Here is a 27,627-nt window from a genome sequence, read left to right as displayed (position 1 = left end):
TGCTATCTACAGAAAGCAGCTTAGCCTAGAGAAGCAAACAGAATTCAGCTGTACGTGGGTAAAGAATTCACACGCAGCTCTTTAGTGCATTAATTTGAGATAGTTGCCAAAATATTAACAAATTAGAATTTGATTAAGTATTCTGAAAGTCCAATTAAAGCGTAAAGCCCTGTTTTAAAGCTTCTCCCGTGCGAAAAGGCCTTAATAAATATTTACTTGTATGTTTATAAATAAAGTCTCTTCACTTAAAATATCATTTTTAAATATGTATGTAGTCGCTCTGTATTTATCAGTTGTCACAACAGTTTTATGGGTAAGACAATAGGGTTTATTTTTTTTTTATTAAAATTTCATTGTCGTAATGTTTTAGGTACGCAAAAACCCATAAATAAGTACATGGTAGATATGGGTTATCAACTTTCAGCGCAATTGGTCTGTGACTCAATTTTAAGTTGCCCACCATATTCATAAATATTTGATAGATATGTGTTATCAATTTTCCGATAAACTATTCCGCTGCCTTTTTAAATCCAAATAAATACTTTTCATTCTTGATGTAATATTTATAAGAACTCAATAATCTCTCATTGCCAGCGATGTTGTTTATTTTAATTGTCTCTGTGGTTAATGTTGGATTATTGGCCATTTATATGTATTTCTTTTATTTTATTAGTGATATAAATAGTATGGGTTTATTTAAATTTCTTTCTAATAAAAAGAGCCATGTCGAGCCCTTATTTCGAAGCCCTTTCATGGCAAAACAACATCAACAACACCTGACATGGCACCAGCATGCTCAAGGCCAAGCTCCTAAAAATATCCACCTCGATGTGCCAATCAAATTGACATTCAATTCAATTTGACCTAATAGACCCGGCGATAAGCATTTATTTGATTGTCAATCGATATTTGACCTAGGCCAATAAAAAATTAGTAATACGCCATGTCTCTGTTGCCTGCCAAAAGCCAAAGATAGAAAACTCTCGCCCCCAACGCACCGAGTAGTGCAAACGATTTGAAGAGTTCTGCCTGCTTGGGGCAGATAATCGACGACTAATTTTATGTTAGACAAAATGTTTGCCAACCAATTGGGCGCGCATACATACATCAAGACATCGCAGCCGGAGCTAGAACTGAGCGCCCGATTGGGGGCCGCTTAATCAATGCAAACACATCGATGAATTGAAGGCAGTTAAGGTTAAGGCAAGCTGCCACTTGTTGTTGTTGTTGTTGTTGCTATTCTTGGTATTATTTTTGTACATCTATTGCTATCGCCATTGTTGCTGTTGTCAAGTTCGCTGTGACATTTTGCAATTTATTGAACTGTGGCGCCAAATTCCAATCAGAGCAAATCATGCGAGCCTTTGAGTAATGCTCATAAGGCAAACAATATTTATGGCCGCGTGCAAAAGCCGTAAAAAATAAAAGGTAAGTGTGATACGTACTTTTCCCGCCCCTTTCAACCGGAACAAAAAACGAACCGTTTGTCCTTTGCGGTATATCTATATTGGCGTGCACATTGCATGCGCTGACAACTGTTGCAGGGACGCGGGGCCGAATAAGGGGCGCCAATAGATAAGTAATGTACAAGTATATATATGTATATGAGTAGTGGTAGTCGATTCGCTCCCAGCATTGAATTGGTGTTAAGCACGAACGGAATGAAATGAAAATGAAAATCAGCAGTTGTCATTGTCATTGGATAAGCGCGGATATGACCGGGCAGGGGCTTGGAGGGCTTAGGGGTATTGGCACGCCATCAAACGCTTGCAGTTGTGCTCCGCCAAATCAAAAAAGGAGCATGCCAGTTGCTGTTGTCGTCTCCAATCGTTCGGGTGTCTTGTCAGTATCGCGTTATGTCCAATCAGCTATTCTTTCTTAGTCTCGCGGATATATTCTCCATTTATCCAGCTATTTTCAAGGAACAGAGCAAAAAGCTTAAGAAGACTAAACAAATTTATCTGCCCAGCGATGAGGAGTGGCAGGATAAAATGTATTTTATGCTGCTCGAAATACAACGTCACGTCAACGAGTCCTCCGATAGCTCGTTGTCCCTGAACGATATTAACAAGAAAGATAAGCCCGCTTTTGATGTAAATCGGATTACCAAATTTCTAACGCCAGGCACTAGTCCGAATGGCCGACGAAGTCGAGCTCTAAAGCACTGTCATCCCACTACAGTGAAGGTTAAGCTGAGGACGGGCTCCCGATGGACCTTACCCACAATAGCGAATGCCGCAAGACTGCTGCGTAAGCCTCCTTTGCCCGTAACTTTTCAAAACGAGCACGAGATGCGATTAGCCTATTCCTTGATCTACGACGTCTTCCGCTGTAAGTATGATATGTGTGGAGTGGAGAAGGGTACAATTCTCACTCTTCATTCTTCCCAGATAAAGTTGTTTTAGCCAATGCCTTGAGCGATGTATGCTTTTTCGAGAAACATGAAGAGGTAAGTCTCAATCTTTATTAAAAGTCTACTTATATTCAAGAACCGTCTTCAACTCTAGTTCATTGGCGATGAACAACGCACCTGGCTTATGTTATTTGAGCTTTACGATCGACAGTTTAAGCATCGCAATTCGGAGCATCATGATCTACAGGCTCGGCTCTACAAAGAGGCCGAGGTGAAAGGTAAGTAATTCTACATAACAACTGCAACACTATTAATTTTTCTCACTTTTAGACTTGGCTGAAGTACTCTGGGAACATCGTATACGTCTAGCCGCGTCAATTTCCCGAATGCGTATAAGCTCTGGTGCTCTACGCCTCTCCCAACTGCTGCCTATACATTTACAAAATGAAAAGGTGGCCATTGCAGCTGCAAATCCTGTGGTCACTGGCTGGATAAATCCTTTTCTTGTACCGTAAGTCAAGTAGACTACCCTTTTATATACATATATGTATTTTTGGAGTGCCTCTCTTTCCATTAACCTAGCAATAAGGCAGAGGCTGACCGCATACTCACCGAAATGGGCTTCACAGTTCACGGCCCGGACGATGAACAGCCACTGTTGGAGCAACACTGCAAGTGGGACAACATATGTCCGCTTGTCATATCCTGCATACCCAAGGATCGCAGCGCTTTTACTAAATCGGTGCTCATGACTAAGCATTACTTCATCATGCAGGTTAGTTTCTTTTCTACTTTCTTTCATTTATTTTTCAAATATTTACAATCAACCTCTACCTTATTCTTCTTGAATTGCATTTTTGCGCTAGGATAAAAATTTTTGTTTTGGTCCTGCCGTCATGTCTAAGCTCATGGACTATTTTGAGCTCGATGGCGACATATTGCAAACCCATATAGGCTCTCCACGCTCTACGGCCTATCTGGCTGCACTTTTTTATTCTGTAAATCGCGTGAACAACTTCTATGTCTACGGAGCCGGTGCCAGCTTGAAAGAATATCGTCGCTACATGGAACTAATTGGAGTAAACAATATACGCCTTTTTGGGGATGCTTTTACCTCGTTTCCAATGGAATCGAACCGGTTTCGCACTGTAGTCGGTATATTTGCCACGCCCCCTAACTCCTTTAGTGCAATTCAAGACCCTATTGATTTAATTTGCTCGCGTGGCGGTGATCTTAGTATGCTCGAGGTCCTGACCGAGTCCGAGGTCAGCGATGAGGGCAAGCAGCGAGTGGCCTTAATTCTGGAGGAACAACTGCTTACTCTCACAATGTCAATGTCGCGGCCGCAGGTACAATTCGTGCTCTATCAAACGCACTCCATAGTGACCACCGAGAATGAGGATCTGGTGGACTATGTGCTGAAGATGGTCAATAAATTGGCGTTGGAGAAGCATCGTAATGCATATAAGGAAATGAAACGTCAGGAGGCATTAGCCGAATTAGAGGCAGCCAACATACCATCCGCAGCCATGAGCAAGGACTCGCCCCGCAAAAAGGACAAACTGTCGGCTGAGGATAAAAAGAAATCCCAGCAGGAGATATCCGCCAAGTCGGGTGATGCAGCAGTTATATTGCCCACAGTGCCACGTGTGGATAGCATTGAACTAATTGTAACGCCGGATATTGATGAGTTTGTCCTGGACACTGTGCCCGATATTTGCATTAATCAGGACGACTGCATTAAGCAGCAGGCGACGGGCAGCTTCCTTTCTCTGGTGCGCCGCAAGGCACTCACTCATCTGAATGAGAAATACCTTATCCTTATGGCCGAGCGACGCGGACTCTTCGGTAAGCCCGAGCGCGACAAGACCAGTAAGCCAAGGACCGTGAAGCTGCAGGAGACTGTTGAGCAACCGCCCTTAGATGATGGCTATGATAGCCGGATCGGCTCCTCACGCTCAAATGCTCAGCAAGTGGTGAGTAACTGCATCTATGCATATACATATGTGAATATTGTTTTATTTTATTGTAACAATAATCTTGGGGCTATGATAGCATTAGGTACATTACGATTAAGCTTAAGAGGTATAATTAACAGAAGCCGCAATTTTTGTGTGTGTCATCAGCATAACATCATCGATAGGCATCAGCATCCAATTCAAGATACTATTCAACTGGGGTGGGTAATTAGCATGCGCCTTAGTCACAGGTAACATTCATTGTCAAAGGGGATTAGGTCATGCGCTCAGCTCAGCTCTTAGCTCATGGGCCATGACTAAACACCTTGATTGCCGTTTACTTGCGCCACCCACTGACACTGGTGGCTTTGACATCCTTGCGCTGGAAATCTTTGTTCGATTTGGCATCCTTGTACTTGACGTCCTTGAACATATTGCTGCTGTTACCCGGAAGACTGCCACTGCCGTAGTTGTTTTTAAAGGTCGGATTTCCAGAGCTCTTAAACATGGGATTCGTTTTACCAGCACCTACAGCTGGCGCCCCAATATAGTAGCTGCCACTCTTGCTGTTCTTGTTCTGGTGAGGATGGTACTGCTGATAGGCCGCATGTGAATTTGATATGTTCTTGTCTTTGCTGAAGCCAGCACTACCCAGGCCCAGGCCCACAGCACCCACACCAATGCCAACGCCAGCCGCACCTAGGCCCACAGAGCTGGAGGTCGTCCCAAATGTCTGCTTACGGCTCGTACTGAATGTGGCGCCTTGCTCACCAGCCAGCGGACCACTTTGCGTATAGAATTGCTGTTGCACCTCCACTATGTACTGATAGGCGATTTCCATGGTCTTAGGATTGCGTCGCAATATCATCGAGTATGTGGGCTCAGGCAGATGATCCCGGAACACCTGCAGGGATATGCGTTCAATGTCCTCAACCGAATAAAGCGTATCGTTGTGAGTCATCTTGCGATTAAGCAGTCGTTGCTTTAACTTGGCCAACTTCTGGTAGTAGAGCTCAATATTAGAGTCCAGTACACTGCTGCGCAGCCTATGGATGAGTGTGTAACTGGACTCGCGCTCCGCATAATTGTGCAGAAGCTGCTCCTTGACTTTGTGCCAAGATTCTGCCTTCGGCGCAATGCCGCCATTGGACGCAGCTGGGGCGCTCAATTGTCGGGTAAAGACCGCTTCTCGTGCCCGATCCGTGCATTTGTTTTTGATATGTCCAATCAGCTGAGACTTATAGTCATCATTGAAGGTATTTATCGTCGGCATTAATGCCTCAATCTTCTGAAGAAATTGTGGCAATTTGCTCGGATCGCTGCCGTCAAAGTTCTCGATTTGCTTCAGACGATTCAACACCTGGTTGTATTTGTTCACAAAATCGGCATCCATTATTATTAATATTACTTTTCTATTTTTGTTTCGGATACAGCACACGCTATATTAACCGTTAACGTGAAGTGCGCGCCGCGACGAACCATAAACGACTGTTAATGTTCGCTGCGTTTCGATCGCTCGGGTGGTGCTCCGTTCCGTGTGTTTGGTGTGTTCGGTGGTTCGGCTCAAACGTTTTGTTTTGAAAATTCGCGCCGTTTCGTTCAATAATTGTTGTATGGAAACACACAGATTTTAGATTCTTACAAATGTATAAATTAACATTCATTAACATGAATTTTACTTGCAAGACCAACAACAATGACACACTCACTCCTCTCCACCATTTGACACGAAACGAGGCGAGCGGTGTGGCGAGCGTCCCCAACACACAGTTCGCCATTCATTGTGGGAGTTGTTTTCTGTATAGGTATACATATGTATGTATGTATGTGTGTATGATTGTGTGTAGAACTGTCGGGTTGAATCATATACATATAGAATGATCGCAGATATAGTTCGCAGATAGTAAACCGTTGCTGTTGCAGTCAACAGCGAAGCCAAAGCCGAAGCCACAGACCATAAACACCAACAACACAACTACAAATAAACGCACACCCATACAAACATATTTACAATATAGTACGAGTATGTTCTATAAGTCCATAAACAAAAACAATAGCTACGAAAAGCGCGCACAATTAGTTCGAATCGAAGCGTCGGATTTGTTTAGTGTTCACACCGTCATCATGCAAAATATTTGTTTACCTGTAAATCCCAGATAACTGACTTGTTGCTTAGGTTGTGCCCATGAGAAGTGCATAGAAGAGCTCACAACAACAACAAAAACAGCATTGAAAGTCCGCGTAAATATTTAGAGCTTTCTACTTACAAAGCTGCAATCTGATAGTTTTGTATATAAAAGTAAACAGTAGAGGTACAAGGAATGGTCTTACAACCTATTCTAATACTGAAAGCTAACACTTTGTGTACTCTTAAACAAAAGTTTTGCACTTCATCGTGCTTCCGGTCCCATTCATTTTATTAGTCAATTATGATAAATTCGTTTTTTTCAGTTTTACCGGGAATAAAGACTTTGAAAGATAACAATTATCAACAACCACTTAAAACTGTTATAAATATATTTCTGATGGATTTATATTTTTAGATAATTCAATTGGCTATGTAATTATAATTGTTATGTTTTACTTAGTAGGTTTTTCAAGTGCCCAAGCTCGGAGACCCGTGATAGGTTGAAAATAAACTATTTATAAATCTGATGGGTTATCAATAAATAGTAGGTATGAAAGAAAGCCTGATAAACAATGAAAGAAATTTACAATAAAATATAATAGGTTCACTAATAATTGAGAGATTTTTTCTTTAATACATTAAATGAACTCTTGAGTATAGACTTATCGGACAAAGACAATTGTTTTGTTTTGAAAGAAACTCTTTGAGACATGGACACACTTTAATCAGTGCTCTAAACGACTTCAAATTTAAACTGGTCTTCTTTTGAATGCAGAGATCCGAGAACTTAAAAAAGAACCTATTTATGAAATATATTATTATATGTAGCTATGCCCAGTGAACTTCCCTTTCATATACCTACGCTACATTTTTCCAACTTAAAAGCTTAGAGGTCGTACAAAAAAGTTAAAAAAATACAATTCATATTGCATATTGTTGGGGAAATTTTATGTGTCATCGTGATATTACAAAAGTAAATATAGAAGCTCAACTGTAATTCGATTTCTAGATCGATTTATTGGTTTTGTTGGTTTAAATAAATGCATTGGCTGTGGCCAATCTCAGGATCAATAATACTTTAATACGAAACCATTAATGAGACCTATCGGCCGAAGAAAATGTACTGTTCGTTTAAAATGTACCTTCTATCTGGATAAATATAATTTCTATTTAAACAATTTCTCAATCTGTAATATAGCATTCGGCTTGGTAAAATGTTTGTATGTCTGACACTGTGCATACTTTTTTTTTGTATGAGATTCTCAATCCAAGCCCCCCCGCAACTTTGGGCGGGGGGGGGAGGCTTTTGCTCTTTTGAGCAGTTTTAAGGTCTGGTGCGCCGGCGTGCGGATCGCACGGCTTCAACTAATTAGCAGCAATTTCTGAATGTTAGCGGCTTGTAAAAAATATTTAATAATAGCGCACCACGACCACGATGGCGACGACGACGACGACGGCTATGTATGTTGACGCAGCCGTCGAGGACGCACTTTGTAGTTGTTGTTGATTGCTTTAGGCGGTTGGTGGGTGGGGAGAGGTGCTAATTTGAACGCAGCTTTAAACTGATAAGCGGATTTAATTGCAAGCAACTTGGGGCGGCTGTCACTTCGAATTTGCTCAAACCACATAAAATTCATTAAAAACAATTTACAACTGTAATTTTTATAGCAATTATGCAAATAACAACAACAACAACTAGCCGATTTGATAAGCAAGTTCAGGGTCGTACGCCCGCTAGAGCAACTCCAATCCACTTATCAGCAGCTGCGCCCCCAACTGCAAACAAAAGCGAAAAGCAAAAAGCGCAGCCAATAATGATTGTTTTTATTCATTGGCATTATGGCTGTCTGAGTGTATCTGAAAATAAATTCTTTAACTCATTTGCAAGCCAAATTTGTACGCGCATTTCAAACATTCCGCGCATATTAAATAGCAGATGGCGAAAATTTTCAATTGTTTGTATCGAAACTAATTACGTGCGCGTGCCTATCCACCCTAAACGAATTCCCCATTTTTCCATTTCAGTTGGCCCGACTGCAGCTCGAGACTAATGCAAGCAGCATACGCTCCCACTTAACAAAGGTATCGACGACCCATCGCCAGCCCATAGCGTTCAATTTTAGGCGTCGCGAATGCAAACGCTACTACGTACTACCCATCTATATGGTAAGTGTTGGGGCACGTCCACAGTTAACACTTAATTGGCTTAAACCGCTGCTTCGGTGCTAATTGCGATTTGAAGGCGATAATTGAACGCTTGATTTGCGTCTGATGGGATGCTGTCCCACCTTGATCTGGCAACGCCACTCGCAAGCAATAAAGTAACGAGAACAAAACAGAAAAATTACTGTTACTTTCGCCAAGCACAAATCAATTTCAATTGTAAAAGCAATTAAAATTTAGACTCCCAGACCTGCCTGCCTGCCTGCCTGCCTTTTAAGTCAAAACAAATAAGTAAAATTGTTGTATCCGAGCTTGAGCAACGACTATCAAATACACTCTACAAAATTGCCGTAAAACTATAATCATATATAATTTTAATTAGCTTTTTCATCCTTACGCTCATTATGCTATCATGCTCCTTTGTGCAACTTCCAAACGGTCAGACATTTATGGTTATATACTATATACATAATACCTTAGTACGTACATATATACATATGTATGCTACTTGGCACATCATCGATATGCTCATGACCGTTTGTAAATGAACTGTCAAATTTAAAGTTATGCGGCTCTATTCAATTATCAATAAAATTATCCTTTCGTTAAGTAATTACAATTTATTTTAGATTAAGCTATGTACATATGTATCTATTTCCATGCATATGTATATAAAATATAATCCAGCGCATGAATACCACTAATACGTTGACTATTTAGTATATAAATTTGTATAGCTGTTATAGGTGTGAAAACATTTTTAATGATGGTTTATATACGGACTGCTTATTAAAAACTTTGTAAATAAATAAAACAAACAAGAAACATATGTTAGATAATAATTAGCACACAAATTCATGGCGCTACTACGAATAATTTTATTCTACATCAATTAAATATTGTGAGAAATAAGAAGTCCAAAGGAAATTATCGCCTCCATCTTTTCTGTGGCTTTTGTCAACAAAATAGATTTACATGGTCTTTAATAGATGAATCACAAATATAAAAAAAAATGTATATATCTTTCCTGTCTCTCACGAATAAACAGATAAACAGATAATATAAAAAAAATGTATATTATATAATATAATAATATAAAATATATAATATATTATATATCCAGTCAAATAAAAGAAAAACAAGGAACAACCAAAATAAGTCAACGATTAATAGATTTTATACAAAAAACTTTCTTGACAACAATAATTTATTGAATTGAGCAATAAGCTGCTTCTGGCTGAAAATTTATAGTAAAAAGTATAGAATATTTATTTCGGTTTTATTTAAAAGAAACAAAAATGTTTTCTTAGAATATATTAATAAAAAGGTGTAGGATATAATTCATGTGATTTAGTGAATAAATTTATAAAAACTATGGTATCACAGAATTTGGTTAAAATTAATTTAGGATGCCAATTCTTTGCCACTTGCTTTGGTTTAATGCATCAAGCGATTACAGTTAAGGGAGACTAATGAATTATTTCAATGATTGCTTATATTGATTTGTTTTGTCTTGCTGAACAAAAACTGAGAGCTCAACTCTTATAAGATTTTATTGAAGTAGCAAATTACATACTTTATTATTTACATATAATTAAAAGGAAAGCTTTTTCGAAATATTTCAATCTAAACATACAGATATATGACCTTTGGTTTCCATTCAATTTTCATTCACAGCACAGCAGCAAGCAAAGCTGCCGCCTATGGTGGCAGTACGCTTACAAATGTGTGTCACGGAATGGTGGTGCCGATGCCGTTTGGAATCCCAATCTGAAATTTAAACTACACTGCAATCGAAAGTTGCGCATGCGCACCCTTAAAGTGCGCCGGGCGGCTTTGACCGGAAGACAGCCGTTGCGTCTGCATATTAGGGACATTGAACTATTGTGCCAGGTGCGTGGGAAGGTTACATAATAGACGAGACAATGAATTTTAAAATTATATTTAATTTATTGTATCAATATATAATTTATTGTTGAAAGTGCATTTGTAGGCTGTAATCATATATATCATGAAGAAGTAGCATAAAAATAATATGAATGCAATGCATCTAAATTTCTGGAACTTTATGTGAGCTGACAATTGTTGGAGACACGATCTTAAGTTGTAATGAATTATAAATGGTAATTTTTATGAATATATTAATATTATTTGCTGCAAGTTTCTATTCATTTTAATTTCCACAAGACGCCCAGTGTGATTCGTCCCAGGCCCGAACCTGTATAAAATTAAAATGAATTGCATTTTAAGAGATGTTTATGAAGGATATGGCTTAAAGCATTTTATTCCCACCTGACACTCGCGACTGCAGTACCATTGATTCTGACATCCGGCACACATATATGTGGCCACAAAGCGTTTGCATTTTTGACAATGATGTTCCAGCTCGTCGGGTCCATTGGTGGTGATCCCAGCACGTTTCTTGTTGTAGCTGCTGTTGCTGTTCCCCCCACGCTCCTGTTGTGTAAGTGTAGCGGCCCGTCCTTCTAGTTCTTGGACTAGCTGACGTGCCGTCTCCAGCTGCGAATTACTATTGCCATACATGGAATGTGCGTCGTTATACTTTAACAAGAATAAGAGCAAACAAAAAATTAGTGGGTGAACAGAGTAGATCTTTAAAGTTCCCCCAGCCCGATTATGGTGTACCCTATTCTCACCATTCTCCCTCTCTCACATACAAAAAAGGTAAGCTTTGTTGCACAATTTTGTCCTATTAGAGCTTCATGATAAACTTGTACATATTGAGTGCACCGATTTCGCGATACTTTAGATAACAGTGAGTGCATTATAACAAACACATACTGACTCCGATCTTTCTTATGGCTGCTATAAGAAATAGTAAGTTGGTAATGAAGCTTCTAAATAATTTTTGATATAAATATTAATTCCAATCTTTTAAACATAGTTAGGATCTTAAGGTACACAAAAGTTATTCTAAGTGTAGTATTACAACCAATCGGTGTAATGCGCCAATGTATATAACATAATGTACCTCTTAGTCCCGCTGTTTATACAAATGATCAGACTATTCATCTCAAATATAGTAAGCAGGATATAACAAAATTAGATGTGTGATCGCAGCTAATATATAACTAACTGCTATAATTTTAACCCTGATCTGAGCAAATATATATTGTGCCCTTGGGGCATTGGCTACTTACGGTATGCAGTCGAGGATCATTGCGTTTGGGATAGTTTCCCCGATACCCAGATACCAATGGACTACTATTATATAAGGGCCTTAGTGAGGTCTCATTATCAAAATGATTTTCTATTACGCTATGGCTACGCATAGCCATTGTCTGTGGCGCTTGATTGCTGTACGATCCCGAACCGGAACTCACGAGATTCGGTGTTGAGTTGGTCAACTGTTTCGATTCGTTCATGAGGTGGTGAAATCTATTAGGGGGAAAAAAGGTAAATAAATATTTAAGCATGTTGCTAGAATTCTGGATAAAGACCTAGACTCGGGTGCCTGTAGCTTGGCGCGCTTGCCCACCAGTGGCACCTCATTGGGGTGCTCCCGCCTATAGTCTTCAATTAAGCTGCGAACATCGCGGACCGCACCCTGGCGTCCAAAAACGGTGGCTGCTGTATCAGTAGCTGGGGGCGGCGGTGGTGGAGGCGGTGGCAGATTTAGGCGGGTGTCACGCATGGTTGGCAAAGAGTTTCGTCTGTTGCGGTCGTTGTCGTAACGTGCATTTAGTGGTGGTGATGATGGCGCCACCGGTGCACCTGGTGCTTCAAGGAGGCCCAAAACGCTGAAAAATGATTAAATCCAATAAGACATGTATTTTTTAGAATTGTATGAGTTGTTCTACAATATTCGGGCAATTCTTCGGAACTGCAGTATTCTTCTTCTAATATAAAGATTTTCCCCTAAACCAACACATTTAATGAATGCAAGCGCTTTATTGAGCGCCATTACTAAATAGTTTGGGATTCAAATGAATTCGACATGTTGCTGTGCAAATTAATTTCCCGTCTACCCCGAACTTTACATACTTTCAACTTTTAATCGCTTAGGTAAGAGATTATCATTTGCTTACCTGCGCCAAGCCTTAATATCATGCTGCCCACGTTCGATCTTGTTAATAAATTGTTCCAGGGCGGACATTCCACTTCTTGAAGCTAAGGGAGCATTTTGCTCTTTAACCAATAGTGAATGTATCTCGTAGAGCTCAGAAGTGCTGCAATTCTTGTTCAAAATAGGTGGCAGAATTTCTTTCATTACCAGAATGCGCTCCTTACGTTCGATACGTGCAATAAGCTCCTCTTTTGTAGCCCTTAAGTGCAGCAGCCGATTATGCTCTTCTTCCTTCTGCCTGATTAAATTGTCTAGTGTTTTGATATCGGCCTCAATGCGTTGCTTTTCATCGCCATAAGCCTTCAACTCTGGCTTGATGGTGAGCACTTTGTTATTCATTATCTCGTCCATTTCTGAAAACAGATCCTTGATGCGTTGGTGGAAAACTGCGTCACTATTGTTGAGATCGGCTGCGGCTTTTGTGGTAAAGGCGCGTGTCTTCGGTGGCGCCATTGTCGCTTGAGCCGTTTGTGTTTGTCTGGAAATGTGCTCGATTCGCGATTTCTGATGTTGCGGAAGTTGAGTTGCTTGTTGCGGGGCCTGGACATTTAAGGGTGTTGCTGCTGTGATGGTAATTTGGGGTTGCACAGGCAAGGGACCACTTGATTGGGTGGCGATAGCCACTGGTGTTGGTTTCTTGGCATAGTTTGACTCAACGAAGTTACCCACAGTGGCTGGAGTTGCTGGTTTTTCATTCGGATAGACTATTTCCATGGGCTCGTCGTATGGAGTGGGCGTCTCTAGACTATACCCCGATTCTTGTGTTCGTTGCGGTGGATTTGGCTTTTGAAGTGTATAAAAATCGTTGCTTACTGGCGTCAATGAGAATGGTGAGCCCAATACGAATGCCGTTGCTGGGTCGTTTAACGGCTCAACTTTGGCTGGTGTTGTTGCAGTTGTGGTAGCTAGTGGCGTTGCTCCAGTTACTGTGGGTGTTAGTGCCTGTGCTAGCTTCTCAAGAATTTGATGTTGTTGTTGCATTTGTGGTGTTAGTATAGCTGACTGCTTGGCAGCTAGCATTTTATTTGGCGTTATAGCGATGTCCTCATTTACGTCAGGAAGAGCTTGCTTGGATCGCTTTTCATTCAGCTGTGCTGGCGATGGTGGTGTTTCAGATCGTTTACGCTTACTTGTTGACTGCAGCTCTGCTATTGTTGTATCTATATGCGCTGCGGCTCCCGGTGCCTGCTGCGTTGGTGGTGATCGAGTTCGAGTCGGTGTGCGAGGGGGTGTCGCCTCATTGTCTTCATCCACAGTTTCTACATTATTAAATGAATCTTGCATGGTAACGTTCATGGCGCTCACTATTTTAAGATCTACGCCAACATCACTGGTTTTCAATTCCAAGTCATCATAAACTAGTTCGATAGCTGCAGGCGCCTTAGGCTCCATATTGGGCTCCTCTATGGGAGGTTTCATAGTTAGGAATTCGTTTAATACTGAGCCATTTGTTGCGCACTCCGTCCTTTCTTTTTCTTGAGCTACTTCATCATCTGCAGCGAGCTCTTTAGGTGGCGACACTTTTTTGTGTGGCCTAATTGCTTCATTTGTCTTCTCCGGCGATTCTTCGTTCTCGGTGTCGTCCAGGCATATGAGCTCCGGCGACCGACTACGGCTCTGTGAGCGTTCTCGCTCGCGTTGTCGTATATGCAACTCCATTTCGATATCTTGTCTGGCCTTCCGATACCTTGCCAAGCGCTCGGCACGCTCCCGTTTGGCAGGAACAGTAATCTTCAACTTTACTATGTAACCATCTTTGCATTTCCGCAGTTGGTTTATCCTGTAAAACATCAGTCTTAACAAATAAAAAGAAACCCCAATATAGTGTTTATACGCACCATTTCAAGCTGCGACGTTTGTAGTAGAGATGTGCCCGACTGCTTTGTTGTAGATACTTGATCTGACGTTCGGTCTGTTCGCGCGTTATGGGTGGGAGCGGCTTTTGTGGCGTACTCGCTTGGGATGCGCCGGTGCTACTCGATTTCGACGGGGAGGTGTAGTTGGACGTAGATGGCTTCGATTCGCTTTGCTTAGTGATTGCTGCATTCATTAAAGCGTCGTCTTCATCATTACTATACTCATCAGAACTAAGCTGCGAGTCCGAGGAGTATATCTCGACATCCGACATTTTAAAAACTATGTCAGCAATATAAACAATCAACGATTACCACACAGTCTAATGTGCAGACGTGCTGCGGTCACTTTTTATAATCTTTCTAAAAATTGGAACTGGAAAAAAAGCGTCTGCCTCGCCGGTAGAATGTATTGCAAAAATTGTCTATCAAGTTCAGCAACACTAAAGTGCAGTGCTGGCCAGTTCGCTGCTTCTTCTGCCTCTGTGCAATGCAGCAATGTGGCATCACTACTAACGGTTAAAAATACGGAAACCCGGAAATCTGGCTGCCAATTTTAAATTTTAATAAAGAATATTGGGTGATCGTACCTCATTAATGTTGTAGTTTAAATATAACCTGCACAAATATTTTGATGCCTTCATTTTATCATGAACTTGTTCGTCAGAAAAAATGCGTTAGCCCACTGACGATGCGAAAGGTTTGTTAAACCTTTCCCACTAGCCCCCACTTGGCGGGCTGGTTGGTACAACTTTTTATTAATTTGAACCTGTTTTTCGCATACACTTGATTCATTTTGCACGATTACATTTGGAAATAAAAATATTCTCCCTTTGGAAAATGCCATAGACGTATATTTTTGTCTATTATTGTAGGTAGTTAAGGGAAACTCTTCCTAATACATCAACGGCAACTTAGATATGTCACCAAAAGAAACGAGTTACGTATCCAGCTGTATCAGTTATCGATAGTTGATGCCATATGCGATAACTAAGATATCGCACAGTTACCATCTCCGTTCTTACACACACTGACTCACACATACTCAAAGCTGCTGGCCAACTAATCTTCATTTGTTTTATGGCAAGCGCAGTTTAATACAATAAATCGCGTTAAAGTAGTACATTGGCTTAAAATAATGACTTCTTACGTGCGCGCCGTGTACGATTTCTCTGGTGAGCCAGGCTCCTCGGAACTATCAATTTCGTCGGGTGATGTGTTATCTGTAACTCGTACTGACGTTGGGGAGGGCTGGTGGGAGGGAAAAAACACCCAAGGCCAAATTGGGCTGTTCCCAGCAGCGTATGTGGAAGTGTTATCGGCAGCGGAGGCCCACAGGCTCACCAACCCCAACGGCCAAGGTCCCGGAACTGCCGCGCAGGATTTGGATCCGTTCGGTATGCCAGCAAGTCGGGCGACGACCAACAGGTATGATCAAACTGCCGAGGACGATAGCGATGAATGGGAAGATGATTGGGGTGAAGATAATGTCTATGCGGAACCTGGCGCCCCGAGTAAAGTTACTGCACAGGCTCCAAGAACTGGGGGTATTGTGCATTCTACAAGTGATTACGACAATCGGCACTTACCTGTTGCGCCCAATGATGACACAGCATCGTTGGCATCTGCGTCGCAGGTCACAAACAACACGATGAAAAAGGGCATGTTTGCCAAGAGTTCCGATTCGTATATTCTGGGACTGTCGAGTAACAAGGAGAAGATACCAGACAGCGAGATTGTGACCATAACCGCAGTGGAGGAATCGATCTATCAATGGCAACCAAACCATTCCACCTATTCGGTCATTGTGGCCAGTCCAAAAAAGGAGTCGAAATTTAAAGGCATGAAAACGTTCATTGCCTACCAGCTGACACCTAGTTTTAATAACATATCCGTAAGTATTAGATGCTATCTGTGTAATTTACGATATTTACTCGAAAATGTGGGTGTGCGAGTGTGTGTGTGTGTGTGTGAAAGAATGTGTGGGTTTGTGCTGGTGTGGGTGTTCTAATAATTAACATAAGCGCACGAAAGTGGCGCGCGTCTTTGTGGGTTCGAACGGAGAAACAAAGAAGCTGCCTGCTGACCACTTGCACTTGTAATCGAAAATTACACACACACTTGTGTACGAATGCGTGTGTGTATGTTTCGCTTTTGTTGCATGACTCACAAGTCTATGCCACACATTTCGAAATTAATATCTAATCAGAGGTTTTCTTTATTATACACAACAGGTGTCTCGAAGATACAAGCACTTTGATTGGCTCCACGAGCGTCTGGTGGACAAATTTTGTTTGATACCCGTCCCACCACTGCCCGACAAGCAAATCTCTGGTCGCTATGAGGAGCAATTCGTCGAGCATAGACGAGTGCAGTTGCAGGAATTTGTGGACTGGGTTTGCCGCCATCCGGTCATATCGAAATGCGAGGTTTGGTATCATTTTCTCACCTGCACTGACGAGAAGATCTGGAAATCGGGGAAGAGAAAAGCCGAACGTGATCCCTATATGGGTGTCAACTATTGCCTGGCCATTGTGGCACCAGAAAAGAATCTGCTACAGTCAAAGGTCGATGCACAAATGGAAAGTGGTTCGCAGTTTATACACAGCATGGATGTGGCCATTCGAAATCTGAATACGATTGCCAACGATATGGTTAAACGCTCGCTCACACAAAGCAAAAAGGAATTTCAACGCGTTGGTGACGGGCTTTCGGATCTGGCAAAATCACTGGCCATCGATGAGAGGCGTGCGCCGACGCGCGATGGTGTCCCACTCTCAGAGAGCGTGGGACGCATTGGTGGTATTTATATTGGTATTGGACAAATGTACGGGGACCAGCCAAAACATGACTGGATACCGCTCTCCGATCGTATGCATATCTACAGGTGAGACCTACATTCGATTAGTATTCAACTTTAATTAGCTTTAAAATTAAAATGAGAAACCCAACTAGAATTAATAGCTATTAGAAGAAAACGAATCGAAGCTAATTTTTCTTTTATTTTTAAATTTGTTAAGACGCGATATTACGTTCTAAACTTGTCTTTTTATTAATCTTATAGAGGAGTGCTGAACTGCTTTCCGGATATATTTTCCACGCAAAAGGGTGCTATACAAAAGCGCAAGGATTGTGAACGCATCACCGGCGAGGGCAAGATGAGCAACGCTCAACTGCAGGATGTATTCCGACGCACAGACATTATATCCTATACGGTGCTCGCTGAAATGACGCACTTCAAGGCGGAGCGGGACACGCATTTAAAGCAAACACTGAAATCATTCATAGAGGAACAAATTAAATTCTATCAGGGTGTGGTCGCACGACTGCAGGAGGCCCACCGGCAGATCGAGTAGGAACTGCACAACAAAGCAAGCACACACACACACACTCACAATATATAGCTGGAAACATTCGCACGAGCGCATTACAAATGCTTTATACAATACTTTAAATAATGTGGTTTTAACTGAATGTTAAAATAATATTCGATACCTTTTGTTTGTAAGTAAAAAGTTGCATATTTATACATTACCTATACACCGAGTGGAATTTTAATATATATTTATATACAAAAATAAATCATATGTGTACTAATTCAGCATTTTGCGTGCAACTCGAGAAAAGTACATATTATATTTTTAATTTCTTTGAAATTAAAATTGTGTGCCAATGACAATGAAAAGTCTATAAGAGGGTATGCTGCCTACCATTTGTGAACAAAAGGAAAATATGAACAATGGTGAATATCTACATATTGAACGAATGAAGACCAATAACCAATCGAAGGTAAAAAGAACCACGAGTCCTAATTCATGGATAGAAAAAGAAACCCATAAAATGGGTCAGTAGTGCAATATCTGAATTCTGATGCCTAAATATCTGACGTTGTTAAGACAGCACTCTTCATATCACTCGCCAATGGGAACTTCAGGCGGATCGTTCTAAAAACGCATTATAAAATAGAATTTCAATTTTTTTCGTACTATAGAAGATATGCTTTAGTTTACATTAGTTTTAGGTAGACAAATATTATAGTGGGAGTTGAGAAGATAAGAATTTCGAATGTGTATGCCAAAAGTTGGCTAATGATAACAGAAACGTAAGTCTAGTGCCACTGTCTTCGCAGCATCTATAGGGGTTTCTGCTCAACTAGAGATACATTGTTCATAACGACGGAAAGTGGAATTTCAAAATAACGAGTCATGACAGTTTTATCTGTTTCCTGTCTGTACAATATTTGTAGGAGGATAATTGATAACTGTTCTGGTTAAATTAGAGCAGAAAAATCTAATTTAAGAACCAACAATTCCGCTTAGATGTTTCCATTTTCGGTTGCTTAGTTATAAGACATATACATATATATATAGCTGTTATCAGAAAACAGATATTCGCTGTTCATTAAATGGTGGTTGGGTAGATTAGGATCTTGTAGAACATCCATTCACACTATTTAATAAAACACATTTCAGTACTTTTTTCTTTGCTATTTTTGTTGCCTTTATCAGCGAAATTCTCTAAAAGGTTTTCTTTATTTTCTTGCTTTTTGTTTGCTTGCCATTTGCCATGTTCATATAAGAAGTTTTGTTTTTGTGATTCATGTGTTTTTCTTGTCATAAGTTATAAATCATAAGTCCATTGCACATTGGGGGGTTGCATAAATAAAAATAATATTAATTGATATTAAAATGAAATAAAAGAACAGCGTTTCTCAACTTTTTCCAAGAAATAATCATAAATGTAATGCATAATAGTAATCATAATTAATAATAGTAATAATTAAACACGTTAAATTGTTACACAAAAAAAAAAAACATCATCATTCTTTTCTGTTAGCTTTGCTTTGCGGAATGAATACAAATTTCGTATTTTTGTATGTTTGTTTTTGCCTTTTTTTACGCTGCTGTGTTTGATTTAGTTGTTGATGTTGTGGTTTTGTTAATGGAGTGAGTGTGGGGTAGGGGTAGAGGTTAGGGGTCAGTTAGTCATCGAGGGGTGGTCACTAAGTGTAATACATCTAGATAAAAACGCTATATACACACACACGAGTTAATAAACATAATAATATAACGCAGCTTGAGATAATAATAATAATAATCATAATATTAATAGATTTTGGTTAACAATAATACAATAATTAGGTTCATTTTTCATTTTTTGTTTCTGCTCTTATTATTTCTCTTCTTCTGCTTATTCTTCTGTGCCTCTCTGCATCTGCTTCGTCTCTACTACATATATACTTCATACATTTTGTTTAGTTTTTCTTAGCTTTTGCATTTTTTTTTATTTTTGTTTTCTGTTTTTTGTTTTTCTGCTTTCCTTTACTTTTGCTTTAACAAACTACCAATAACAAATTTTTACTAATTCAATTTAAATGTCTGTTCACTTTTTGTGTTTTTTGTTTTTGTTTTCGTTTTTTAACTTGTCATAAATTATTGTTGTTGCTCATTCCGGTTACCTTGTTCTTGTTGCTGTTATTGCTGCTGCTGTTGTTAAATTAATGGAAAATCCGTACCAATTCCTTGCGGTAAAATGATCTATAGTTGCCTATATATAGATATATTTATATATGTATGTATATGTTATTATGCGTGTATGCAAGTGTTAGTTTATATGATTGGCGCCCATTATCATTATCCTATATGTTGCATCCTGCATTCCGCAGCTTTAACGCAGCGCACCACAGTCCCCGTAGTCGCCGCCAAAACGCAATGCGGCAGCAGCAGCAGCGGCATGTTTGTTGCTGGTGTTGTTGCCCTGTACAGCCTTTGCCGCAGCTGCTGCCGCGGCCTTCTCGGCTAGAAGTGCAGCCTTCTGTTGCATATACGGATTGAAATGCATGTACATGGAAGCCGCTGCTGCCGCATAGTTGTTGGCATAGGTGCGCTGGTTGTTGTTGTTGTGGTTGACGCTGCTGTTGCTGCTGTGATTGTTCCACTGATGTTGCTGATGCTGTTGATGTTGCTGCTGTTGATGCTGCAGCTGTTGTTGTTGTTGCTGCTGCTGCTGTTGCTTCTGCTGTTGCTGCCAATAATTGCTTACCGTATGATCTGCCATATAGCCCATATCCGTAACAGCATTATCCTTTTGCTGTTGGTACAAATACGAATTGAGCAGAGATTCGCGCGCAGCTGCTGCAGCCGCCAGCTGATTGTTCTGGAACATATTCTCCATGGCAGCAGCGGCGGCAACTGTGGGATAACAAAATTTGTTGTTGCTGCTGCTGCCGCTACCACTGTTATTGTTGCTGCTGCTGTTGCTGTTGCTATTGTTATGGGTGCTGTTGTGATTTTGATTGCTTGGCAGTTCGTTGGGTACGCGCACGCTACTATTGCCAACATGTTGTGCTTGTTGCTGCTGCTGCTGCTGTTGTTGTTGTTGTTGGTGTTGTTGTTTGGTCGCCGCATGATAGTTGGTCAGCGTGTTGTTGTAGTCGTGGGTCTGCTGCTCTTCGAAGTTGTTCGTGCTGTTATTTGTGTTGCTGTTGGCGCTGGCTGTTGTTGCTGCTCCTGCTGGCTCCTTGTGAGCCCGGCTTGACTGTCATTCCCCAGTTGCCGTCACTGTGGTCCATTGCCAGGGGCTATTATAGCCCTGCTTGGGATTGCTAAAAGTAATAATTTAGTTTTCAGAAAATAAGTCGATTTACATAAATGTACATATAGGTTATAGCCACGGAAGAGAAGAGCTTAAAACTAAAAAGTATTTAACTTGTATACATATACTATAAATAAAAATAATATAAATAATAAGAGTCCCAGAATTTAGAGCTAAATTCAACGATCCTTTCGCTTCAATGCTCATATCTATTGTCTTTAGCGTGCAATTCTTTTTAAGCTAATAATTTGCACAAATATTTTTCGAAAGGGTCAATGTTTTTTCGACAAAAAATATGCAAATTGCACTTCTAAGAGTTATAGAATGGAGAAAGTCAACAAGGGATAAATTTTTCCCAAAATCTCAACAAATTGTTAAAATGGTTGCAAAAAATTACTGGATTTTCGAGGGGGAAAGGAAATTGTTAGGGTAATATTGCAATATGGGTATTTCTAGAGCGTTTAATTTGTCTAAAGCCTACAATTTTGTGTCATCTATACGTCGTCGCCTCTGTATGATATCATATAATAAATAAATAAATATATAGCTGTAGATCCCGCAAAATATAAATCTTCGTCTGAAAAAAATGGGAGCTAAGACAAACAAAATTGCAATTTTAGGAGTGAGGTGAAATTATTTTAGAAATTTTTTATAAGTGCATTACTAAATAATCGAAATTCATACTTTTAATTGTTCGATTCACTCACCTGCCGAATAGTGGGTGCCAAAGCGCGGAATTGCTATCGAGGCCGCTGCCATCATTCATGTTGCGGGCGGCCAACTCCGCCATGTGTTGCTGTTGCTGCTGCTGATGAAGATGTTGCTGCTGTTGTGGGTCGTGCAACATGTTACCCCGCTTCCGTTGCTGCTGGCTGTGCTGGGTTTGCTGTTGCTTCGCTTGCTCCAGAGGATTGTACGTTACGCAGGCCTTGCTGGAACGCAAGGTGCGGCCGGTGCTCGGCTCCTTGCCGAGATGCTGCTGATCATGCGCCGATTTGTGCAATGCCGCTCGTCGCAAACTATCGAAGGGAACATTGAGTAGCGGCACGGAACTGCTTTCGGGATCGAGCAGATTCGATAGCGATTTGCAAGTTAAGCGCGGCTTGTGCTCGGCTGCAGGGGCGGTGACGGACGCGGGCGCAGGCGCAGGCGCAGGAGGTTGTTGCTGCTGCTGCTGCTGAGTGTTTTGGCTTGCCGGCTTGGTTTTGTTAAAGCTGTTATTGAACTCGGGCATGAGCAGCGGCGTTGATTCCGAGCTGGCGGCACCATCGCTGATCGTGCGTCTGGCACGTTTGTGTTCGAGATGATGATGCTGCGAAGATTCCAAGTTACTTTGATGCTGATGCTGTTGTCCGTTCTGCGGTTTGCCACTGGGAATGGCTGATGTGGTTGATTCACCCGCACTCCAGTTACCCAAAAAGTTGGACATTTGTGGCTGTAGCAGCTTTTGCATAATTGCCAGCTCCACGGGATTGCTGAAGCCGTTGAAGTTGGCGGGCCCAGGCGCAATTGGTGGAGGGGGCGCTGTGGGCGGTGGTGTGGGCTGCACCTTTGCCGCCTGCTCCTCAGTGGCCTTTTGCTTCAAACAATGCTTGTAGAGCTCATCCAAGTGCTGCAGCCCGAACTGATTGTTATATAAAGGCATCAGATTGTTCATGAACTTGCGCTGCAATCCCATGGGGTCCTTAAATGTCTTAAAGAACTCCTGAGACAATTGGCCGAAATATGGCAGCCAGAGCATCTGTTGGAGAAGTGCCAATGTGGTGGCATTGAGGTCTGTAGACACGCTGGAGTCGGCCGGGGAGGGTGGAGCAACGGGCGTGGGCGTTGCTGTAATTGTAGGCACTACGCTGGGCTTGGGCGGCTGTGCTGTAGTCTTGTGGGGCAGCGTCGTTGAAGGCGTTGCCTGCTTCACGGGACTGGCCACCTTTTGATTGCTCGTCGGTGGTTCGACGACAAGGGCTTCTATGGGTGGCTGTGCCACAGGTTTGCTAGTCTTAGCCTGATCTACATGTTCGTTTTTCAGTATGGCCTCCAGCTGCTCCATGGTAACCACTAGTATGTTGGGATTCTGAATGATCTCAGGATAGGCAAAGGCCTCTGGTAAGCGTAACTCTGGCCGTGTGGTCAATAGCAGTGGAATCTCGCGCGCTGGCGAAGCTAGCACGGCGCCCAGACGATCTTTTGGCACTAGTATGGGATCGGGCACTTTCCACTGCGGATTGGCAATCAGCATTTTTAATTGGGTAAGCGCATCCGGATCCTTGTCCATCTTGATATTGGCTTTGGATCGTTTCTTTAAGGGGGGCGTCTCCTCCTCATCATCGATAACCACGGTCTCCAAGTACTTGCCGCTGGCAGTGGTCATAAGTTTGTCGCGTGCTTTGCCCAAATCCATGGGCTCGGCCTGTTGAGAATTATTGGCCGCAGCAACGCCACCGCTGACTTCCGTTGATGGCAATTGGTTTAAGGCATTCAGCTTGAGAAACTGCTCTAATATGAGATGCTTGATGGTTTCCGATGTGGTCTCTACTTCGGCCGGTATGGAATTTGACTCCAGCTCCAGTGGCTCCGGCGATTTTAGTATGTCGGAGCTGGAGGTTACTGCACACTGGCTGCGCGACTCTGATGGTGGACACACTTCTTCGCGCTTCTTGTAGCTCAAATCCTTGGGCGTCTCATCGGGCACCATTAGCGTGCCATTCTGAGACTTATCCTTGTTTAAGCTGGGAGGCGTTGAAGGCGTTTGTGTCAGCTCCACGGTTGCTGGCGTGGGCACGACAACAACTCCCATATCAGGCTCCTTCTCGAATGCATCGATGCCGAACGAATGAGCATGCGTTTCCTGGAAGAGATCGCCATTTAAGCCTTCAATCTCACCGGCCTCGTTGAAGGACAGACATTTGGGTGCATCATTGTCCATATCAAGTATGCTGGGCAAATCCTTGGCGAGATCGGGAACACAGAACGAGCTTAGACCGTCCGCTTCCACATCCGTTGCCGATGCCGTTTCCTGAGTCTCTCCCGTGCCATCATTCTGCACTAGATTATCCTCGCAGCTCCGCTTGACCAACGAATCGAGCAGATCCGCACCACTGCTCCCATTGTCACTGCTGCAATTTTGCAGGAGATCTGCATCATCGAGCAGATCTTTCAGATTCTTTGTGTTGGCATCGAGACTCTCAGAGTGATCATTGTGGTGATGATCTCGATTGTGCTCGGCCAATGTCTTATTTTGATTTTCCGGCGCCAGCGTCTCGGCCACCTCTTCCAGCAGACTCTTGTCCATATCCAGATGGGCACTAGCGCTAGCCTCAGTACCGCTAGAAGTCGTTAGGTTGCCAATAACATGCACAGGCGCATTGTCGCCTTTGGGCAGAAAGAGGCCCGTTTTGGGGCACAGTTGCAATTCCATGGGCGAAGGTGTTGAACTTTGATATGTGGGCGTGTTGGTACTGGTGTTGTTGGTGCTGGTCTTTGTTGCTTTAGTCGATGCATTTGTCTCACTATCGAGCAGGGCATCGAAGCAGACATCGTTGACCGTGGTCATAGTTGGGGTCGCCTCCAGCATAGGTTCCGATTGCGTTGCATTGCCCGCCGGACGTACAACCACGTTCTCAATTACTGCTGCCAGATTGTGCACCTCCTCATCATCCTCATCAACACCATTTCCATTTGCATTGGTTGTACTATGCTGCTCATCCTGATGCTGATCTCGCTCCTCATCGTCCTCGTCCGGTAACTGCGTGCCCGTATCATTCCAGTCATGCAACAAATTCTGCGTCAATGAAGGTAACATTGGAGGCGTGTGCTCCGCCAGTTGTTGCTGCTCTGTCAGCGGCATGGGCTGCTGCTGGCTCTCGTATACTTCGCGTTTGACCTTCATCAAGGGTGTTGCGGCGCTATGGAAGAACTTCACTATTCTAGTTGAGGAAGCATCGGTGCGCGGCATCGAGCGCCATCCGTTGGTGGTCTTGGTAAGGCGTATTCTATTGCGTTTGTCATAATCCTCGCAGCGCACCTCAACGATGCGCGTGTCATCCTGCTTGACCCACAGGAATATCGGATTGACGCTGGGTGTCGTTGGTGTTGATGGCTTGCTGCTCACATCCCCAGCCCCTGTAGCTTCCGCACATCCATTGGTGGTCACCATTGTTTGTGGTTGCGTTACAGTGGCGGCTGCCACCTCTACTGCTGTTGCTGCTGCTGGTATTGCATTTGATGCTGTTTTGGTTTCAAGTTTTACGGCGGCTGTCGCTCGGGCTTTGGCCTGCTTTCCGCTAGATGCTTTCGACTCCTTTGGCGGCTGCACGGGCTGTGGCACTTTTGGCTGTGGCGCTGGCGCCGTCGGCTGCTCCAATGGGACGCTGCATTGCGTCACTGGCGTCATTGAAATCAGCGCTGGCGGCGTTGTGTCCAACGTCGTCACTTGGGCCGTGGCCGTGCACTTTGGTTCCGTTTTGATTTCACGCAACAAATTCTTGTTGAAGCGTGGTGTGCTCGCCACCTTCAGGTGGCCAAATTTTTGTTTGGTACGCGACGACTTGCCACGCGCCCCACCACGTCCGCGTCGCCTGGCGGGCTGTTCTTCAAACACCAGAAAAATATCTCGTGCCACTCTTCGTCGCTCCGATTTTCTGTGACAAACTGGTGGTGCGGCATCGAACTCTTGCTTGACAATGTGGTTGTCATCGACGCCTCCATTGGTGATGTTGTTGTTGTTGACTTTAGAGGTGGCATCCGCATCTGTGGTGGTGGTGGTGTTGTTGGAGTCATCATTACCGTTATCGTTGCCGTGACCGTTAGCTACGCGTTCACTTGGCCTGCAAGTGGTCCTTGGCATTTTACGGCCGCGGCGCTATTGCGTCTATGTTAATATTGAAAAACGATTGTCATTTTTTTTTATTTACTCCTATTGCATTTTTTTCTTTCGTTCTCTTGCTTTTCCTTTTTCACCGTATGCTTTTTCGCACTTCGGGTTGCCTTCTTATTGGGAGCAGCAAATTCTCGTTGGCAGTGGGGCTGCGCTTCACAATAAATTGTCGCACATTGCACACTTTCTGCGCATTTATGCACCAGCGATTCTAATTCAGTTTATTTCACTTGATATATTGATGTGCAGCTATGCGCTTGTATGTTTTACGTTGACAAAATCAATGAATTGTGTATATGTATATCATGTTTTTTTTTCTTTTTGGACAGACTCTTCTGACTTCGTATGGTTTATAGCTTGCTGCTACGCAACGTGCGAGCTGCCATCTCGCTTAAAAATTACGTTTTGGGTAGAGAAGATGTGGTGGCACAGCTGATTTGTTTACCTTTTGTACTGAATCCTTTTGCCATGTGGCAATGCAGATACAAGAGTTGTTCGCTCACCTTAATAGATTTGCATACTTTTGTTGCATTTTAGAGCATTTGTTTTACCTTTTTCAATCACACTTTGCTTTTTAGGTATTTTTTTTTTTAAATAAACTTTATGAGCTGCAGTGCAGCAGGTGCCCCTGGTGGAATTCAAAAACAGCTGGCAACATTTGACTAGGTGGCAGCCCTAACTAATCAGGGATCTAGTTCAGCGACGCTTTGCCAGTGAACTAATTGTCGTTGTGATGAGCGGACGTGTTTGCGCTACTTTTGCTGGGAAAATACAAATTAATTAATTTGCAAGGCAAAGCAATCAAATATGCGTTAAACAACCATTATAATTAGCGCCCGATGTAAAAACAATGCGGCGTGTGCCTGCAAATGCTCAAGCTATAATAGCAATACATTTACGCGTTGTGTAGGCGACCGTCACAAGTTCGATTTTTGCGCTTGGGAATGTTAATGTGCAAAAACAAAGGCGCAAACAAAACAACATACAGCATGTGTGTAATTAAGATGCTAACAAATTATAAATATATTTATTAAAACGCCTTCAGCTACGCATAGTCGTTTGTCTTCATCGGTGCGCGGGTGTTCGCAACTTTTTTGTGTTTTGTTTGTTTGCTTTTGCTTTGATTTTCTTGGTCGTACGTACACGCGTCATACGTGTTTGTGTGTGCTTTAGTTCAACTGTGCCGTCAGTGACGTAAACAAACGCAGCTAAATACGTTTTGCTTATAAAATTGCAAACGAAAAACGAAAATATGCTAAAAAGCCAACAAGAACAACAACTACACTTCCATTCACGTGCACAACACTTGTAGTATAAAAGAAAGAACAACAACAAATTGACATAACTCTTTTCATCGTCTATGTTTTGCGCACCACATTCGTAGGTTGCAGGCCAGCCAGCCAGCTGAGCGAAAAGTGCATGTGTGTGGGAGCGCAACACGTTTGTGTGAAATGCGTAGGCGGACGACAACAGCAGCGCGTAACAGAACACAGCACAGTCGACGTTAACAGTGATGGCTGTAGCAGTGCTGATGCTGCTTGCACTTCATTGATGCGACAGGTAATCATAACATTTTGATTTTTATATCTTTCACTGAAAAATCTAAGGATATATTGCT

The 27,627-nt window shown here is 42.3% G+C and overlaps 5 protein-coding genes across 6 annotated transcripts; 2 read left to right on the top strand and 3 right to left on the bottom strand.

The window, feature by feature from the left end:
• Window positions 1–1,856: 1,856 nt before the first annotated feature.
• On the top strand, window positions 1,857–10,575 carry LOC115622866. 2 transcript variants are annotated; one of them, XM_030516951.1, is made up of 8 exons: window positions 1,857–2,331; window positions 2,391–2,449; window positions 2,508–2,631; window positions 2,684–2,864; window positions 2,936–3,128; window positions 3,220–4,329; window positions 8,465–8,605; window positions 10,280–10,575. In XM_030516951.1, the coding sequence occupies exons 1-8, from the start codon at window positions 1,857–1,859 to the stop codon at window positions 10,514–10,516; spliced, it is 2,520 nt and encodes an 839-aa protein (XP_030372811.1). In that variant the 3' UTR covers window positions 10,517–10,575. The 2 variants fall into 2 exon arrangements, with proteins under 2 accessions (XP_030372811.1, XP_030372812.1); XM_030516952.1 differs by lacking the exons at window positions 1,857–2,331; window positions 2,391–2,449; window positions 2,508–2,631; ... (1 more) ...; window positions 2,936–3,128; window positions 3,220–4,329 and adding an exon at window positions 8,331–8,394.
• Window positions 4,353–5,704, bottom strand: LOC115622867. The gene has a single exon (XM_030516953.1). It carries the CDS (start codon window positions 5,702–5,704, stop codon window positions 4,649–4,651), a length of 1,056 nt encoding a protein of 351 aa, XP_030372813.1. The 3' UTR covers window positions 4,353–4,648.
• Window positions 10,529–14,910, bottom strand: LOC115622865. Its single transcript, XM_030516950.1, has 6 exons — window positions 14,528–14,910; window positions 12,652–14,469; window positions 12,064–12,363; window positions 11,764–12,001; window positions 10,895–11,164; window positions 10,529–10,820 (listed from the first exon to the last, which is right to left on the bottom strand). The coding sequence occupies exons 1-6, from the start codon at window positions 14,815–14,817 to the stop codon at window positions 10,776–10,778; spliced, it is 2,961 nt and encodes a 986-aa protein (XP_030372810.1). The 5' UTR covers window positions 14,818–14,910; the 3' UTR covers window positions 10,529–10,775.
• Window positions 14,911–15,589: 679 nt separating this feature from the next.
• Window positions 15,590–18,124, top strand: LOC115622691 (sorting nexin lst-4). The gene is made up of 3 exons (XM_030516716.1): window positions 15,590–16,436; window positions 16,777–17,429; window positions 17,607–18,124. Exons 1-3 carry the CDS (start codon window positions 15,681–15,683, stop codon window positions 17,896–17,898), a joined length of 1,701 nt encoding a protein of 566 aa, XP_030372576.1. The 5' UTR covers window positions 15,590–15,680; the 3' UTR covers window positions 17,899–18,124.
• A 918-nt stretch (window positions 18,125–19,042) lies between these two features.
• LOC115622571 lies at window positions 19,043–26,277 on the bottom strand. Its single transcript, XM_030516550.1, has 2 exons — window positions 21,844–26,277; window positions 19,043–21,146 (listed from the first exon to the last, which is right to left on the bottom strand). The coding sequence occupies exons 1-2, from the start codon at window positions 25,977–25,979 to the stop codon at window positions 21,083–21,085; spliced, it is 4,200 nt and encodes a 1,399-aa protein (XP_030372410.1). The 5' UTR covers window positions 25,980–26,277; the 3' UTR covers window positions 19,043–21,082.
• Window positions 26,278–27,627: the final 1,350 nt, after the last annotated feature.

Source organism: Scaptodrosophila lebanonensis, unplaced genomic scaffold (genome assembly GCF_003285725.1).
Source record: "Scaptodrosophila lebanonensis strain 11010-0011.00,11010-0021.00 unplaced genomic scaffold, SlebRS2 tig00000043-arrow-pilon, whole genome shotgun sequence".
Classification (NCBI taxonomy): Eukaryota; Metazoa; Arthropoda; class Insecta; order Diptera; family Drosophilidae; genus Scaptodrosophila; species Scaptodrosophila lebanonensis.
The sequence above is the reverse complement of the archived record's forward strand: the minus strand, read 5'-3'. Positions and strand labels throughout refer to the sequence as shown.

Excerpts from the sequence above, each read along its gene's own strand:
- LOC115622866 (XM_030516951.1), top strand. The coding sequence starts at position 1,857 with ATGTCCAATCAGCTATTCTTTCTTAGTCTCGCGGATATATTCTCCATT. Across the intron at positions 2,332-2,390 it reads GATCTACGACGTCTTCCGCT|ATAAAGTTGTTTTAGCCAAT; the intron begins GTAAGTATGATA and ends CATTCTTCCCAG. Across the intron at positions 3,129-3,219 it reads AGCATTACTTCATCATGCAG|GATAAAAATTTTTGTTTTGG; the intron begins GTTAGTTTCTTT and ends TTTTTGCGCTAG.
- LOC115622867 (XM_030516953.1), bottom strand. The coding sequence starts at position 5,704 with ATGGATGCCGATTTTGTGAACAAATACAACCAGGTGTTGAATCGTCTG.
- LOC115622865 (XM_030516950.1), bottom strand. The coding sequence starts at position 14,817 with ATGTCGGATGTCGAGATATACTCCTCGGACTCGCAGCTTAGTTCTGAT. Across the intron at positions 14,470-14,527 it reads AAACGTCGCAGCTTGAAATG|GATAAACCAACTGCGGAAAT; the intron begins GTGCGTATAAAC and ends GATGTTTTACAG. Across the intron at positions 12,364-12,651 it reads GATATTAAGGCTTGGCGCAG|CGTTTTGGGCCTCCTTGAAG; the intron begins GTAAGCAAATGA and ends ATCATTTTTCAG.
- LOC115622691 (XM_030516716.1), top strand. The coding sequence starts at position 15,681 with ATGACTTCTTACGTGCGCGCCGTGTACGATTTCTCTGGTGAGCCAGGC. Across the intron at positions 16,437-16,776 it reads CTAGTTTTAATAACATATCC|GTGTCTCGAAGATACAAGCA; the intron begins GTAAGTATTAGA and ends TATACACAACAG. Across the intron at positions 17,430-17,606 it reads GATCGTATGCATATCTACAG|AGGAGTGCTGAACTGCTTTC; the intron begins GTGAGACCTACA and ends TTAATCTTATAG.
- LOC115622571 (XM_030516550.1), bottom strand. The coding sequence starts at position 25,979 with ATGCCAAGGACCACTTGCAGGCCAAGTGAACGCGTAGCTAACGGTCAC. Across the intron at positions 21,147-21,843 it reads TGGCACCCACTATTCGGCAG|CAATCCCAAGCAGGGCTATA; the intron begins GTGAGTGAATCG and ends TATTACTTTTAG.